Source organism: Pipistrellus hanaki, assembly GCF_964339955.1.
Source record: "Pipistrellus hanaki genome assembly, chromosome: 1".
Taxonomy (NCBI): Eukaryota; Metazoa; Chordata; class Mammalia; order Chiroptera; family Vespertilionidae; genus Pipistrellus; species Pipistrellus hanaki.
Window position 1 is genome coordinate 54,898,613 of NC_140503.1, and position 18,132 is coordinate 54,916,744.

The 18,132-nt window shown below is 50.8% G+C and overlaps 1 protein-coding gene across 1 annotated transcript; it reads left to right on the plus strand.

The window, feature by feature from the left end:
- Positions 1-1,762: 1,762 nt before the first annotated feature.
- On the plus strand, positions 1,763-17,264 carry HDC (histidine decarboxylase; the record flags this gene model as incomplete). The annotated part of the gene is made up of 9 exons (XM_084879646.1): positions 1,763-1,927; positions 7,992-8,126; positions 8,374-8,517; positions 9,474-9,540; positions 10,420-10,582; positions 10,675-10,765; positions 13,916-14,014; positions 15,945-16,046; positions 16,172-17,264. The coding sequence occupies 9 exons, from the start codon at positions 1,763-1,765 to the stop codon at positions 16,937-16,939; spliced, it is 1,734 nt and encodes a 577-aa protein (XP_084735772.1). The 3' UTR covers positions 16,940-17,264.
- Positions 17,265-18,132: the final 868 nt, after the last annotated feature.

Sequence of the window (18,132 nt, forward strand, 5' to 3'; positions counted from 1 at the left end):
GCAGGTTCTTGTGTGTGTGTGGAACACAGATACATTTGGTGCTGTCCCTGGACAAGTGGAGGGCTGGGCCCCGGGCTCCCCGGCCTCTGGAGGGAGGGGGGCCTGCTGCAGGCAGGAGAAGCATCGGGCCGGGGGAGGGGTGAAGGAGAGCAAAACGAGGAGAGAAGGGCACAGAAGCGTCTGTCTCATGCCCGGTTTTGTCCGAGGCTGTCGTAGGGATTTTGCATGAGGTGGTGCAGAGGGAAGAGGCTCAGGTTCCCTCTCCATTCCTCTATTTTATTGTACTTGATTTTTTGCATGGGGAAAGGAGCGTAAGGAGTACCAAGGAGGAATTATATATATTGAGAAAGAGAGATGAGTATGCAGATACAGACAGAGAGAGAGAGAGAGAGAGAGAGAGAGAGAGAGAGAGAGAGAGAGAGAGAGAGAGAAAGAGAGAGAGAGCGAGCCCGAGAGAGACTTCAACAGAGGCCCCACAGACTGGCACACCCTCCTGGAGAATAAATCACTTGCAGGGGCTTCCGAGTGTTTGGCTAGGCTATCTTTCTGCCTATTTGTTTGTTCATTCATTTGGTTAAAAAAAAAATTTTTTTTTTTTTTTTTTTTTTTAGGGGGAGCATCTAAAAATTTTCTAAGCATGGGTGGTGGTGGTGGTGGTGGGGGGGGGGGGGGCGCAGGTAAAGTGATTCAAGCAAGATTCCAGGCTAGTGCAGGGTTCTTAGTTGGGGCCTGTGATTGTGCTTTAGGAATTCCATGAACCTCAGAAAGACCAAATTTTGCATGCATGTCAGCCTATAGTTTTAATCCTATTCTTAAAGAAGTCTATGGCTCTAAGACACGAGGAATTTTTGATCCATTGGGAATGGTGAACAGATAGATTTCCCCCCTTTCATCAGAACCCGGGATGGGAACTTGCCATCTGTGCCAACAAAGCGTGTGGTCTGTGTGCGTGTGGGATTGTGTGTGTGAGTGTGTGAGTGTGTGTGAGTGTGTGAGTGTGTGTGTGAGTGTGCGAGTGTGTGAGTGTGTGTGAGTGTGTGGTGAGTGTGTGTGAGTGTGTGAGTGTGTGAGTGCGTGAGTGAGTGTGTGAGTGTGTGTGAGTGTGTGTGAGTGTGTGAGTGTGTGTGAGTGTGTGAGTGTGTGTGTGAGTGTGTGAGTGCGTGTGAGTGCGTGAGTGAGTGTGTGAGTGTGTGTGAGTGTGTGAGTGTGTGTGAGTGTGTGAGTGTGTGTGAGTGTGTGAGTGCGTGTGAGTGCGTGAGTGAGTGTGTGAGTGTGTGTGAGTGTGTGAGTGTGTGTGAGTGTGTGAGTGCGTGAGTGAGTGTGTGAGTGTGTGTGTGAGTGTGTGAGTGTGTGTGTGTGTGTAACAGTGTTTGCATAGAAGGAGCCACAGAGTTTCTGCTGTAAGGCAATGCACTGACAGATGCTCTGTTCTTGGGAGAAAGGTGGGAGAGATGATCAAGGCTGATACTGTCCAGGGAAGGGGAGGAAAAGGAAAAGGATTACGTTGACCCTGGAGTTTTATGCTTTGGAGATTTTTCCCTCTTGTTCATTTGTCCACTCACACATTCCCTCCATCATTCATTCACACCCTCACTCGTTTTGTTCCTTTGAAAACAAGGCCTCAGCTAGGCATCCAATCTCTCCCCCATGAGCCCCTCTCCCTTTCACCACGTTTCTTAGCTCAGACACGAGGGCACAGCACTCTGGGCCAGGCCGGGCCAGGGACACGAGGCCGGTTCCTCTGCCCCCTGCAGGGAAGCAGATGGTGGATTACATCTGCCAGTACCTGAGCACCGTGCGGGAGCGGCGGGTGACCCCGGACGTGCGGCCCGGCTACCTGCGAGCCCAGCTGCCCGAGAGCGCGCCCGAGGACCCCGAAAGCTGGGGCAGCATCTTTGGGGACATCGAGCGCGTCATCATGCCCGGGGTGAGACACGGCCACGGAGTGACTCTGGCCGTCGGGGCATAGAAGGGCGGCGGGAGGCGGGAGAAAGGCCTGGGATGACCCTTCAGCCGCTCGGCCGACCTTCATACCCAACTTCTGGGCACGTGGAGGGCCGGGACTTGGACTGACACCTGGTTTCTGATGCCAGGGGAGCTGTGGTGTCGGGTAGGGAGCGAGAGAGAATAAGGACAGAAGTGTGGCTGTCCAATGGGTGGGGGGAGGTGAGATTGGGTCTGAGGAGGAAGGACACCTGTGGCGAGCACAGCAGAGAGAGGGGGCTGGGGTGGCCCTGAAGCACAGCCGCAGGACCAGGGCTCATGGGACAGGGGACAGAGCGAGAAGGAGGCTGAGAACACAGCCCCCGAGGGTTGGGCACCTGGGAGGCTGAGTGAGGCGTCAGCCCCTTCTCTCTCCTCCGTGAGACGCAGCCACCTCCTTCCTTATCAGGCTGAGGTCTGGTGACCGAGCTGCTTTTCGGGAGTAAGCAGGGGCTTTCCCCGGCTCGCCCACACTCCTGGAGACAAAGGGCACGACCTGGGCAGCCAGGGGCCAGGGCGCAGACAGAAGCTGGGTGCTGCACGGGGCTGGGGCTGGGGCTGGGGCTGGAGCCGAGGCTCGGGCCATGGGCCATGGGCCCTGGCCATGTCCCTGCCGCTGGGAGTGAGGAGCTGGGGGGGGGGGGGTGTGTGTTCCTGCTGACAGTGCAGGTCCTCCTCCCTGGAAGGCTGCCCTTTGCTGGGCTCCGGGCCACATGCCAGGCTCTGTACCAGCTGCACTGCAGGCCAGCTTGTCTTATCCGACGGGGACCCTATGATCTCTGCTTTACACGTGAGTAAACTGAGGCACAGAGTTCATTGTCTTCCCAAAGCCACAGAGTTCCTGCCTGGAAAACACGGGGTCTTAACCTGGGCCAGTCTTCCTCCCAAGGCTCTGGCCTCCACTGGTGAGTGACGGAGGGCCTCAGGCTGTGCAGTGCCCCCAGGTGCCTTCCCTCGGCTGTGCCCCCCCACACACTGGCTGTCCCGCTCACTCCCCCTGACCAGCACATGCCCAGCCGATCTGCCCGAGGCCAACTTGAGATCTGCTGCCATCACCCCGAGGAGCTGTGGCCTCCCTCAGGTGTGCCCGACCTGTGCCTGGAGCCAGAGGCGGGAAGCTACTCAAACTCAGACAGTGAGGGCCAGTTCGTGCCCGGCCAAATTCTCCTCTCTCTGACCAGGCAGCCTGCGTCAGGAGCATCTTTTGAAAAGTTTTATAGCAGTACAAATTTTACTAAGGAGGCTAGCTCCCCGATAAGATTATCTGGTGGATTTGAATCTGTCAAATGTCATCTGCCGAGGGGCCAACTGTAAGTGGGTAGTGCCGGGAAAGCAACCGTCAGAAGAGGCGGAAATGAGCCGATTCCTTCGATTGAGAAAGTCCAGCAGTTGCTGGGCGTGCGGTCACAGGGGCTCATTTCTGGACGGAGAGGCCTGTCTGTTTTGATAAGCGCCCCCTCCGGCTTATCTCACTGTGCGTATCTCCCCAGAACGCCCAATTGCCCCCTGATAGGGTCCGGAGGATGGAGCCCTCCTCTGCGTTTCCACAATAATGTCGCTAAGCACGTCGGTAACGGGGCCCAATCGCTCATCTCATCTCACAGGCTGCACAGCCGCCCGGAGCCGGCTTGAGAGCTGTGGGCCCTTTGCTTTCTCATTTTGGCCAGCGTCTCACTGACAACTGGGTTAGCTTTTCTCTCCCGGCCACCTCCACGATGCAGAGAAGAAAACAAAGACAACCACGATCATTTGGCTTTAATCCCCATCCTGGTTAGATAAACCTGCTCTTGCTGAGGGAGAGCAGCGGGGGGAGAGAGAGGGCAGGCTGCCATCCTGCCCAGGCCGTTGGGCTCTGGGATCGGACAGCCAGGGTGCTTGTCTGGGCGCTGCTGCCTGCCCCTCTGAGGGACGTGTGATCCCACGGACGCTGCCTCTCAGCCGGCCCCAATTCTCAGCTGTAAGACAGGGGTCACGGGAGAACCTACCTCATATGGGTGCTGGGGGAATTAAATAAGGCAAATCATGGAGAGTGGGAGATGCTGCTGCTCCCTACGATGCCTCCCGCCTGGTGCAACTCAGAGGAAGTGGTATGATCACCTAAGCGTCAAGTCCGGATAAGTGATGTGTCCATCACCAGGTGGTCACCGTTCACATTGGTGCTTTACATTGGACACGTTTCCTCCAGGCCAGTTGGTACAGCAACCCCAGGGGTCAGGATTTAGTTTTTGATGAGAAACTGAGGTTGAGAGAGGTGCAGGGGAAGAGCCTGGTTTTATGGGGCCTGAATCCCCTACAAATTTTAAGATCCCCTTTAAGAAAATAAAATGAAGGATGGGTCTCAAAAGAGAATCATGCAAACATGGGACCTTGGAGCTGAAGTTCAGTAGCTTCAGAGTAAATAGACAAGGGGACACAGCTGGTCCGGGCAGAGGTGGCACTGGAGCCCGTGCCTTTGAGTTTAAACCTGAGGCTCCTTCTACCATCCACGCTGTCCAGGACACTGTCCTTACCCTTGAGGGATAACAGGAGTTTGTGCCCCATAAATAACTCGATGCTACACCAAGATGTCCTCTAATGAGCTCTCAGAAGAATGTAACAGCTAGAAAGAGAGAGTCCCACAGGCTGAGGGAAGGGATCAAAGGGACCGGGGATTGGGCAAGGATTTGCGGAGGAAATGAATAGGTTGTAGCTTTCTATGAACTGACAGATTTTAGGGGGTCATATCTGTGTGAGCAATACCTTCCTTCCTGTGAGGGCACACAGCATTGCTCAAGGCCACGAATGAAGAGATAAACAGGGTGCGTTGGCAGAGAAGTGAGATGAAGCCAGATTAGATCATCAGGGAGGCCGGTGAGGATGCTTCAGGGACCTGTTCTGCTGGGCTCCTCCTTACATCCAGCTTAAGCTGATTGTGTGCCTTTGGGCTTCCACTTCTCCTTCCCTCTTCTCTCCTCTCTCCATCCCCACCGGGGAGCTAAGGACAGATTTACATCCATTCACCCCTACCCCCCCGCAGGAGATGCTTGCCCAGAGAGCTCAGCGATCCCTAACACAGAGACTGCTTTTTACAAAACTGGATGAGACAAGCAACTGCTGTCTTCAACAGTATCCCCTACTTCTTATTACCAGGCAGGGGTGGCGGGGGAGATAAGCATTGGAGACTAATGTGAACATTACCGAGAACCCCCCACCCTAATTCCTATAGCAGTTTCCAGTTCACATCTTCCCTTCTAGTCTTTGCATATGTGCAAACGCTCCCCTGGAGATCTAGCCGAGAGGATGAGAAATGTGGGTGGCAAGGACACTGTGAATGTGCCTGATTTGTACGGAGCTGTGTCACTTCGTTGGCTGTCTTAAAAATGTGGGGAGCAGCCCATCTCCAGACGGGGTGCTTCCCCTTGCCAGGGAGGGTCTCTGGGGAGGACGGCCTCCTGCACATGCCTCCCGGGGTCACTGTGTGCATGCTCTGCCTCCAGGTGGTCCATTGGCAGAGCCCCCATATGCACGCCTACTACCCAGCTCTCACCTCCTGGCCGTCTCTGCTGGGCGACATGCTGGCTGATGCCATCAACTGCTTGGGATTCACCTGGGTGAGTGGCAGCGGCTGCACCTGTGACCAGCGGCAACAGGGACTCAGCAGGAACTGACATCCGGGGCCCACATATTTGGTCCTGGTCTCTGACGAGGGTTCCAAGTTAAATAGCAACCATGGCTATAGTCTTTGGACGTAAGCTTTACCTAAATGATCTCAACTTGTCCTGTGATCCTTTGGAATCGTGAGTATAGGCCCCATTTTGTAAATGAAGCAAGTGAGGCTGAAGGACCTTATCTCCCCGTGAGCACACCGCTCAAAGACAAGAGAGGAGCTTTGGACTGAGAGCTGGTTATTGCCACCGTTTGTGACCCTAACTAAGCACTTTGGCACCTGTAGATACAACTTCACTTGTGCTCTTGTCTCTGAGGCCCTAAGACTTCCCTTAATAACCCCAGAAGCACCAATCAGCTTTAAATTATGCCAGAATACTCTTAGAATAGCTTTATATTTTAGGCCTGAACTGTTATAGGGTGTGTGTGTGTTGTTGGTGGGTGGGGGGGGAGGGGGGAGAGGGAGGGCGTTTGAGAAGGGAAGATAGGAGCTATCATTTCCAGGAAGGAGTGTTTGCTTTCTTAGTCCTAAAACTTCCTCCTGGCCTACCAAGTGCATCTCAGCTGGGTATTTAAGGGGCTTGGGGAGCCCAATGGAAGCAACCATTTCTAGGGCTTGGAGTCCCAGGAGAATCCACATCATCGAGGGTGGCAAGAATCCAAAGCCCCACATTCTTTTCCCATAGAGGATGGGGTGGGGCTGGGGCAGAGGGCCCAGCCTTGACCCCTTCTCCAGAGATACTGTCAAGGCCAGGGGAACACCAGGGCAGAGGCAGATGAATTTCTGGGCCCCGCTTGGTGCCCTGGGGCTAACCGGATGAGGCTGCTTTCCCTTTTCCAGGCTTCCAGCCCTGCGTGCACGGAGCTGGAGATGAACGTCATGGACTGGCTGGCGAAGATGCTGGGACTCCCAGAGCACTTCCTGCACCACCACCCTGGCAGCCACGGGGGAGGCGTCTTGCAGGTGCCTCCATTATCCAAGCTCCCCCTGGCATGGGGAACAAGTAGTGAGAGATAAGCCAAACCCTTGCCTGGGCAATTCTCCTGTTCGTCAGGAGTCTCCATATGTCACTCTCACCCCACCATCGCCATTACCATCATCACTGTCATGGTTGACACCATCGTCGCCCACGCCATCACTGGCATAGCTACCACCCCCTCCTTGGCCACCCCCACCCATTGCTGCCACTCCCTTCTCAACTCCCACTGGTTCACACTGATGCTTCCACCATCTCCACTCTTTCTCTTTTCCTTGAAAAAGATGAAAAGGTCAACGCATCATCACATTTCCTGTCTTACTGGATTCACTTTTCTTAGTTTACAATCTGACAACTCCCCTCCCTTGTCCCGCTTTACACCGTACGTTAATGGGAAAAGAGGAGCACGTGGAGGTTCTTCCCATCCCTCCCAGGTCCAGGAGGCCCTTGGCAGTGAGGAATTAACAGCGTATATCAGTTCGTCCAGTCCTACAACCTATCTTTTGTATATCTATCAAATGATGGTTCTTCAAATATATATATTTATATATTTACATATATAAATATATAATATATGTTATACATTATATATTATAATATAATACATATAAATATATAATATATATGTTCTTCATTATATATTATAATCTAATATATAAATATAATATATATATATATATATATATATATATATATATTATACTCAGTGTATATCCTACATAATATTTTAAATTTTACTGCATCATAATGAGAAAGTATAGCCTCTAAAATCTTTTATTTTATTTTTTAATCTTCACCCGAGGTTATTTTTCCATTGACTTTTTTTGTGGGGCGGGGGGGGGGGGGCGGAGTGGAAGGGATGGGGAGAGACACACAGAGAGAAACATCGATGTGAGAGAGACACATCGATTTGAGCCTGCATCCAAGGTACATGCCCTTGACCAAAATCGAACACAGGACCCTTTGGTCTGCGGGCCGACACTCTATCCACTGAGCCAAACCGGCTAGGACCGGAGTGCTTTCTTTTAAGCATGTTTTTCAAGAGGAACAAGCATACCTATAACCAAACTTGTATCTATCAGGAGCTAACCTTTCTCTTTTTGGTTTCTGTGGCCTCTCTAATAAAGATGCTGGTTTTAGGTTACAATGTGCTTTCATTACTTCCCTGGAAAGTTAGAGAGAGGTGTCCCAGGATTGCTTAGGGTGCTGTGAATGGAGAAAGCAGAAAAAGTCTGTGAGCTTAGGCAGGAGCTGTATGCTTTCCGGAGGAATAGCTATTACACACACACACACACACACACACACACACACTCCTGTGAAGAGCCTGGGGAATTTGGAAGAGAACCCAGGGAGAGGCTGCCACTGGTAATCCTTCTTCCCTCACAGAGCACAGTCAGCGAGTCCACCTTGATCGCCTTACTGGCGGCAAGAAAGAACAAAATCCTGGAAATGAAAGCGTCTGAGCCCGGGGCGGATGAGTCCACCCTGAACGCGCGGCTTGTTGCCTACGCCTCTGACCAGGTGAGTTGCCCACCACAGGCCATACCTTCAGGCCATTGCTTGGCTTCCCGAGTCTTGGCCCTGGAGTCCTTTTCTTCTAGACACGAGTGTCCTGGGGCTTAGGGGAGCCCAGGCCTGAGAGATTATCTCCAGGAACCGCAGGGACAGTGTTGAATGTTATAAGGGACTCCCTTAGTCTGGCTTCAGCAGTTTCCGGGGAGTGCTCCTCCCAGGATGACTCTGCTAACGGTTTCCGTGGTCCTGCCAGGCTCACTCCTCCGTGGAAAAGGCTGGTTTGATCTCTCTTGTGAAGATGAAGTTTCTGCCCGTGGATAGCAACTTCTCACTCCGAGGGGAAGCTCTTCAGAAAGCCATCGAGGAGGACAAGGAGCAGGGCCTGGTGCCCGTCTTTGTAAGTCAAAATGTGTTCTGAGCTCAGTCTGATAGACTGGGCGGTAAGGAAGAAATATTGGCAGAATTCAGGTCAGTAACATGCTGCAAACAGAAGCAGAAAGGCCCTCCAGTGCAATGTGTTATAGTTTATGAGTTGCTATTTGTTTTGTTTGTGTGTTAGAAAATAAATCTGGGGGGTTCATAATCAGCATGTCAAAAAAAAAAAAAATGGGATAGAAAAATCTCCAAGTGCATTCCTGTAGCCAGAGGATGTATTGTTTGGTGAAATTTTTATTTTTAAAATATATTTTATTGATTTTTTACAGAGAGGAAGAGAGAGGGACAGAGAGTTAGAAACATCGATGAGGGAGAATACCCCCTACTGGGGATGTGCCTGCAACCAAGGTACATGCCCTTGACTGGAATCGAACCTGGGACCTTTCAGTCCGCAGGCCGATGCTCTATCCACTGAGCCAAACAGGTTTCGGCGAAACTTTAATTTAATTTATTTAATTTATTTTTTTTGAAACTTTTATTTTAAATACACATATATATATATAAGTACTAGGTTACCATATAAAATTTATTTCGTTCTTTAAAAAAGACGTCTTTATTGATTTTTAGAGAGGAAGGGAGAGGGGTAGAGAGATAGAAACACCAAAGATGACAGAGAATCATCCATCGGCTGCCTCCTACAGGCCCCCCACTGGGGATTGAGCCCGAAACCTGGGCATGTGCCCTGACTGGGGATCGAACCGTGACTTCTTGATTCATGGGCTGATGCTTAACCACCGAGCCACAACGACTGGGCTAAGATGCAGTTATTACTGTGGGTCACGGCAAAATGTAGTGTGAGATACCCATTGCTCTAGTGGAAAGGGTGGGGTAGATAATATCTGTGGTTAAATTTTCTTTGAAGCCAACTGTGTCCCAAGAGCCCACCTTCCCGCGTTAACTTCCTGTGTTTGCTTCCAGGTCTGTGCCACCCTGGGGACCACTGGGGTCTGTGCCTTTGACTGCCTCTCAGAGCTGGGCCCCATATGTAAGTCTGCCCCGTCCGGCTGGGAAGACAAGTCATGAATTCTAGAATGTTCCCTAGAGCAAGAACCTGAAAGGAACTCTGTGGAATTAACCCGCCCCTCCATGCTCACTGCGGAGAGTGTAGGAAGAGCCACCACGGGTGACAAATGTGTCCGCCCAGACAGCCAGGCCACTGCTCCCCCAGAGGGGTGACCAGGGGCGAGAGCTGCTCTCCCTTGCGTCCTGTCCTAGGAGGACACAGTGTGAGCCTCGACTCGGGCTTCTCACCTTCTCACTTTATGTCAAAACTGGCGTAAAGCAGGCTGCATCCTGACGCACAGGGAGAATGAGGACAGGGAAATGTCTTCTGACCGAGGCTAAGAAAATGAAAAGTGTAGGGTAGGGGAAACCATGGAGGGAGATCAAGACAGAAAAAAGCTCAAATGTGATTGTTTAAAGTCTCTGAGCAAGAAACCAGCTAGGATGAGGGACATCCCTCTCTAAGGCCTGTACCAGACACATTAACATTATGTGCGTATTAGATGCATTAATATTGCTCTCCGGGCCTGCGGCAAGTTGGGGTCTGTGCCAGAGAGCTCTAGGATGAGGCCAACCGGTGTTGACCCCTGGCCAGGGAGGGGAGCAGGCCAGGGCGGGGCTCCGTAGGCTCTCCCTGTAGGAGGTGGTGGGGCCTCGTCCAGCCCACTCCTCACACCGAGGCCCGCTCATCCCCATGGGCCTTGATGTCCCGGGAAGCCAGAGCAGGCCGGCCTTTCCCGGCTCTCTTCCTGTAGCCCCCCAGCCAGCTGGGCCAGACAAGAGATGCCTTTTAGCTGGCTGCTGGCAACCCCCACTCCCACCCCGGCCCCACCTCCCAGCCAGGCGACCTCTGCCCCTCCAGGTGCCAGGGAAGGGCTGTGGCTCCACATCGATGCTGCCTATGCAGGCACTGCCTTCCTGTGCCCCGAGTTCCGGGGGTTCCTGAAGGGCATTGAGTTCGCCGACTCCTTCACCTTCAATCCTTCCAAGTGGATGATGGTGCACTTCGACTGCACTGGGTTCTGGTGAGTGTGGCAGCCAGGCCCCCAGCTCCCCCGGGAAAGCCTTGCTCCCCCTGGAGAGGCCTCTGCCACTTATGCTCCCCGGGAACCCACAGGGTCAAGAACAAGTACAAGCTGCAGCAGACCTTCAGCGTGAACCCCGTCTACCTCAGGCATGCCAACTCGGGTGCGGCCACCGACTTCATGGTGAGTGGCCAGGAGCAAGCAGGGGTGGGGTTTCTGAAATGGAAGTTGGCTGCACGTGACCCCCCAGAGTCTCCTGTATGTCAGCTCTGGTCAGAAAGTGGCACATGGGGAGGCCACCCCATCATATTGCTACTGCAGACCTGTGCCCAGCATGAAACGCAGGACACTTAAAAACCCTAAAAATGAGACCAACTTTTGAGGCAGTCTGCACCTTTCCTAAATACTTGTGGCCCTTTTATTAAAATTTTATTTATATTTTAATATTTTTGTGGCCCTTAAATTTATTTATTTATTATTCTGAGAATTGTCTCCTTACCAAGAACGGAGCAATTCTCTTCTTCCTCTGTCCTGAACGATCTTTTCTGCCTGCCACCCAGCAGCAGGGCAGGGCGCAGAATTTCCTTGAGTAGGAAAAGGGGTTCCTTGCTTAAATCACCTTTTTGTTTTTGTCCACGTAGAGGCCCTGTGGAAGGCTCCGCCTTGGGGTGGGGCGGGGACATCCTTCCTGAGTTTCTGGGTGCTTCTAAACATTCCCAGTGTTTTCACTAGCTGCATCTCCGTCTTCCCAACCTGCCCACATTCTCAGCTCACATTCCCCATCTCTTGGGGAATCAGGTTCTTCGGATTTAACGCCTCAATTAGAAGACAGTCCTTCCTGTAATTGTAGGGCAAACAAATAAATTGCTTGTCATATCCATGGGGAGGCGGCAGTGGCGTTGGGAAACTTAGTGACCTTGACTTCCTTATATGTGCACATTCAGGCATACAGCACAGTGGTTAGACAATCATATATTTTACAAAGGGGTGCCCCCAATATTTCCAGTACCCACCTGGCACCATGCATAGTTATTACAACATTATTGACTATATTTTCTATGCTGTACCTTACAGCCCCGTGACTGTTCTGTAATTGCCAATTTGTACTTCTTAATCCCTTTACCTCTTTCACCCCTCCCCTGTCTCCTTACCCCTCTGGCCTCCACCAGTCTGTTCTCTGCATCTATGAGTCTGGAAACTTACTGTTTCTATTTCCACATCTAGAAAGTGCTGCTTTGTACATTTTCTTCTCTCACCTCTAATCCCATGGATTTAATTTTCAAGTCTACAAAGAAACGCCTGGAAAACGAAAGCTGCTATTTGCTGTGACCTGGGGGCCTTCCCTACTGCTCTGACCTGTGCCCCGAGCTCCTTTTCACCCAGGAGGCTGCAGCTTTAACTAGAAGCCCACAGCATCCTGGGAGAGAAGACTTAGGGGCTTCATTCCTGGGGACCTGGAGCCACCCAAACTCAGGGACTGTTCTCTGACATTAGGGATGTGGGGCGGGAGAGGGGTACTTCACTGTCTTACAGGTCTCCTCTGCAAGACAATGCAGAGAAAAGGAGAGCATGTCACCAGTGTAAGCCCAAAAGGCGCTATAAGCAGGAACCACCCAGCTGGGTCAGCATGGCTTGGTTTTAGAATAGTGACAGGAGGAATAACTGGGTATATAGACAGTGTGAAGAAATCAAAATTAAAATAATTTCTGCCTCTCCTTTAATTTGCTGGTGAAATAAAGTAGCTAATTTATAAGCATCTGGAAAGCAATGATTTTTTTTAGAGAAGGCCCCTAGCATCCATTCGTTTTTCTCCCAGTGTCCATCTAAACAAGTGGTGGAGGTTACGTCTTCCTTGGGATTTTGCTCTGTGTCTGGGTTTTGATGCCCTCTGCTGGTAAATGAACGTTCCCAAGCTGGTGCTCACCACGAGTGTTTTGCCTGGAAATCAAAGGCTTAGTATTTGATGTGGGAGAAATTCTGTCTCAACCAAGGGGTAAGGTCCCAACTGCGCCTGGGCCAGGAAGCTGGGGTGAGCATGTTTTGGAGGATTTGGCAATCCTGTGGATGAATAGGGTCAATATTTTTTTTTCAGTCAACAGAAATTGTGGTAGAAGAGGTCACTAGAAACCACATTACCCATCGGAATAACTGTAAATGTTTCCCACATCCTTTGCTCTGTTTTCAGATCTGAGACATTGATGAGATATGGCGCTGAAAATTTTCAAATCTATGGTGCCTGCAACCTTGAACTTTAAGCTCTGTTGAATTTAGTCACCAGGAAAAAAAAAAAAAAAAGGTCGATTTTAGTCTAACAGAGGCTGACATGCAGATGCTCATTTGAAATCTGAAAGCTGGAGAGATGCCCCCGAGGGCATGGGGAGAAGTTAGGATGGAGAAAGTGAAATGAAATGATGACCATCTAGGTGCGAGGCAGAAATACTACTGTGGTTTGTGGCTCACATTTTAATTGTGTAAATAGCCCAACTGACCGTCAACTTCCGGTGAAGCTCTTTACAGACTTTTCAACCACTTCCCTGGGGGTGCTGTTCCTTTTCTGCCCCACGAGGAACCAGTAGGTGGCACTGCCCAAGGTCGCAGCCTGGTGGGGCAGACTCAGGAGACACCAGGTCGGTGGGGCTCCGGCCTCTGAGCTCTTGACTGCTGTATTTTTATTTTTTATTTTTATTTTTTAAATATATTTTATTGATTTTTTTACAGAGAGGAAGAGAGAGGAATAGAGAGTTAGAAACATCGATGAGAGAGAATCATCGATCAGCTGCCTCTTGAACACCCCCTTCTAGGGATGTGCCCGCAACCAAGGTACATGCCCTTGACCGGAATCGAACCCGGGACCTTTCAGTCCGCAGACCGATGCTCTACCACTGAGCCAAACCGGTTTCGGCTTGACCGCTCTATTTTAAAGTTTGGGGGTTGGGTAGGGAGGAGAAATAGAACTTTATTTTCTGCTGTTCAAGGAAATGAGGTTCCCTTAGGGGGAAAAATGTATTGCCCTTCCTTACCTTGAGTTTCAGCCTGGGGTGAAATGTTTAAAGCTGCTCCTAAGCATAAAGCGTCTTCTCCTTGGTTCAGGGTCATGGACTTGATTTCCACTTATCCTGGTCTTGGTCAAAGACTTACTCACCTTCATCAGTGACTTCATCACATGACAGGGCAGCCTTGGGTAACTTGCCTTGGCTGCTCCTTAGCAACCGCTTCAGAGATCTGGTGATACCCACGTCCCTGGGGGATGGGCAGGCAAGGATGCTAAGGCCCAGGAGGGCCCGAGGGGGCGGTGTCCTGTCTCTCACCTGGCTCTGTGTTCCTCTGTTTTAGCACTGGCAGATCCCCCTGAGCCGGCGGTTTCGCTCTATTAAGCTCTGGTTTGTGATTCGGGCCTTCGGGGTGAAGAATCTACAAGCGCACGTCAGACATGTATGTGATCGTTTATGCGAGGACTGTGGGGTGCGCTGGGTTTGCTGTGTCCCCGTGGGGAGGAAGGTGGGGCGCAGGTGTCGGGGCTGTTCTCGGGCTGCTGGGAGTTGACTAGTCAGGGTGGCCGTCTCTTTGTTAGCTAGAAGAACACTGAGCAGAGCAAGACACATAAAGCAGCTAGGAAATATCGAGCAGGGTGCTTTCCCTGAGAGAGCCTCAGGGCCTGACCACGAGGAGTTCTTGAAGACTGTTTTAAAGAGACCAGGCAGTGGAGAGAGACAAGGGTTCTGGCTGAGAAACTCGTTTCATCCTAGTCCTGTGGTCGGCACACATGTGGCTCTTTGGCCCCTTGAGTGTGGCTCTTCCACAAAATACCACGGCCTGGGTGAGTCTATTTTGAAGAAGTGGTGTTAGAAGAAGTTTAAGTTTAAAAAATTTGGCTCTCAAGAGAAATGTCAATCATTGTACTGTTGATATTAGGCTCTGTTGACTAATGAGTTTGTCGACCACTGTCCTAGTCAAAGACTCGATTAGCTGAATCCCTTGCCTTCCCTTGAAATAGAGTAGCAGGTGTGAGAACCAGGGGATAGCAATTATTTAGCAAATGTTTGATTGATGTGATTGGATGCTTGGAGAAATTTTAAGAAATGAAAGAAGACAAATCCTGTTCTTGTTTAGTTAACAATATAGGAAATAACAAAGAAAAAAATGGAAATGACCCAATTTCAGGGAAAGATCAATATGATGCAAAGCTTAAACTTTTTTATTATGCTAAAACATACCTAAAAATCTTTACAATTTTAACCATGCGTAAGTCTACAACGAAGTGGCATTAACTGAAATAACAATGTGCAACCATCACTACTTTCAATTTTGAGAAACTTTTCATCTCCAGCAGAAACTCTGTGTCCTCTGAACAGGTACAAAGCCTCTCCACAGTGAACGTGGAGATGATGTGTAGAATACGTTCTTTGTGGAATATCGGGGAAAAAGGGATGCAAGGGCATGTGAGGTGGAAAGGTTTGGGAGGCGAGGGAAAGATGGTGCCTTTATGTGCCGTAGAAACAAGCTGCAACCCTCAGGGCCTGGGCTGGGTGTTGGCCTTCCCTTGACCCCTTGGCGGGTCAAGGAGCTGTGAATCCAGACTATGAGGCCAGATTGTCTCGATCACAAAATACTACTGTGTTTCCCCGAAAATAAGACATCCTCCGAAAATAAGACCTACTTACAGGTTTCCTTCTGAGTGAAATATAAGGCATCCCCTGAAAATAAGGTCCCTAGGCTATGACTCAGAATGCTATTTTAAACATGAGAGATTTGGTCCACTGATTCTGAAAGAAATGGAGTCACAAGAAATTCACCAGGAAATTCAGGAATTGGATTGTTATGATGATGTTCCAGAAGATGATGACATGATTGTCATTGAATAAATGAGTAAATTCTTGATACTGTAGGATTCACAGTTTGTCTGGTTTGTGTTGACAACTACCGTACTACTGTACCATATATAGGTAATAAATTTCTTTTATTTTCATTTAACAATAAATGTGTACCGTATTCTTCTTCATGAAAAAATAAGACATCCCCTGAAAATAAGACCTAGCGCATCTTTGGGAGCAAAAATTAATATAAGACACTGTCTTATTTTCGGGGAAACAGGGTAGTACATGCCTTCTGGTTCTGGGGTGAGTTGAAAGAAGGCCCTGAGACATGAGCCTGGAGGTAGGTCTGAAATGACAAGAAACAGGGAGTCATGGGAAGGTTTCTGGCTTGGAAGAGAAGCAAAATCAGACAGAGATGAAGATGTGGCCGAAGCCATCTGGTCTCAATGGTTGGAAGGCCCTAAACCCACGTAGCAGAGTGAAAGTTAATGCATGCTTCTCCCTTGCCTGACTGTTCATCAGCTCTCTCTCTCTACTTACAATTCTAGGGGACTGAACTAGCTAAGTACTTTGAATCTCTGGTCAGGAACGACCCTTTCTTTGAAATTCCTGCCAAGAGGCACCTTGGCCTGGTGGTTTTCCGACTCAAGGTAATGTCCTCTTCTGAGGCTAGGAATCATGTTATTCAGTGATGGCTTCGCATGTAACTGTAAATAGCTGGGCTTTTGGGGGTGCTTACAGGTACAGACTCCACTTCTCTTTATCCTTCAAACAGGGTCCTAATTGTCTCACGGAGAGTGTGTTGAAGGAAATAGCTAAGGCCGGCCGCATCTTCCTCATCCCGGCCACTGTCCAGGACAAGCTGATCATCCGCTTCACCGTGACCTCCCAGTTCACCACCAGGGAGGACATCCTGAGAGACTGGAATCTCATTCGTGATGCCGCCACTCTCATCCTGAGTCAGCACTGTACCTCCCAGCCGAGCCCTCAGGCCAGGGGCCTCATCCCCCAACCCAGGGGCCCCAGAGCCCCGAGCAGCAGCGAGGTGGCCCTGCAGGCCCCTGGCGGGGCTGAGGATGACCTAGCTGAGGATGACCTAGCCGAGGCCCGGAGGATCGTCCAGCAGCCTCAGCGCGTGGGGGCCGGCCTGGTGGGGAGGGAAGACGGCCGCCCCCTGGAAACCCCGCTGGACCCGCCGGGCGACTGCTTTTCCGAAGAGGCCCCGGCCGTGGCCAAGCGCAAGCCGTCCTCCTTCCTGATCAGCTACCTGTCCGTGCGGAGCAAGAAGAAGGCCGTGCGCTCGCTCAGCTGCAACAGCGTGCCCGTGAGTGCCCAGAAGCCGCTGTCCTCCGAGGGGCCCGGGAAGAACGGGGGCTCCTCCTCCGCGGCCAACATCTTCTCCAGGTTCCCCGACGAGATGATGATGCTGAAGAAAAGTGCCTTCAAGAAACTCATCAAGTTCTACAGCGTCCCCAGCTTCCCCGAGTGCAGCCTGCAGTGCGGGCTGCAGCTGCCCTGCTGTCCCCTGCAGGCCATGGTCTAGGCCAGGGGTGCCAGCCTAGGGGCCAGCCAGGGGTGCCAGGGCGGCTCCGAGCCTCTGGGAATTGTACGCTGAGTTTGTGTGTGCTTATGTGAGCGTGCATTTTTATTGGGGGAAGCTTATAATTTTTTTTTTTCTCTTCAGATTCTCATAGAGGTTTTATGACTCATATAAGTGTACAAAGGGAGAGTGTAAACCAGCTTGGCCCAGAAGGTTCTAGCAGTTTGGTCAGGGGAGAAGGGCTCAGGGTGGTGTACGGACAGGCAGCTTCTGTGGTTTTAGCTTGTGATATGAAATGTAATGTAGAAATAAACTGTGCTTGTCTATGAAAAAAAGAAAAAGCATATCCTGTGTGATTTACTTGATGATGGAAACGTTGATTAATTAATCAGCTCATGTCCTGGAGCCTAAATGCATATACGTTTGGATTCTGCTTTAAAATTAAAAAAAAAAAAAATTGATTTCAGAGAGGGAAGGAGAGGGAGAGAGAGAGATAGGGACATGAATGGTGAGAGAGAATTGTTGATCAGCTGCCCCCTGCACTGGGGATCGAGCCCGCAACCTGAGATGTGCCCTGACCATGCCCTCTTGGTTCACAGGTCAGTGCTCATCCACTGAGCCAGCCGGGTGGATTCTGATTTTAGAGGATACTGAAGATTTGGGTTGGACTGTGAACAAGAGAGTCTGGAGGAGCCCTCGGTATGAAGAAAGCAGGCACTGTGGCTTATAGTTTATAATAAGAGAGGGATATGCTAACTATCCGTTACATTGTGAGGTGTAACGACTGACCATGTAATGACTGGATCACAATCTGCAGGAGGGTGGGGCAGTGAACTACAAGTGGTGGAGAGCTACAGGAGGGACGGGGCAGCAAGCTATGGGAGAGGAGCGGGGGGAGCAACAGAAGGGCGGGACAGCAGGTGCCAGCCTGGTCACCTTTAACTGCCCTCCCCTGCAGGTCTTGTCACCTCCAACTGCCCTACCCTACAGGCTTTTTTGTCTCTAACTGCCCTCCCCTGCCAGCCCGGTCACCCCTAACTGTTCTCCCCTGAAGACCTGATCGCCCCTAAGTGCCCTCCCTTTCAGGCCTGGTCCCTCCCAACTGCCCTCCCCTGCTAGCCTGATCGCCCACAATTGCCCTCCCCTGCTGGCCATCTTGTGACAGCCATCTTGTGTCCACATGGGGATGGCTATCT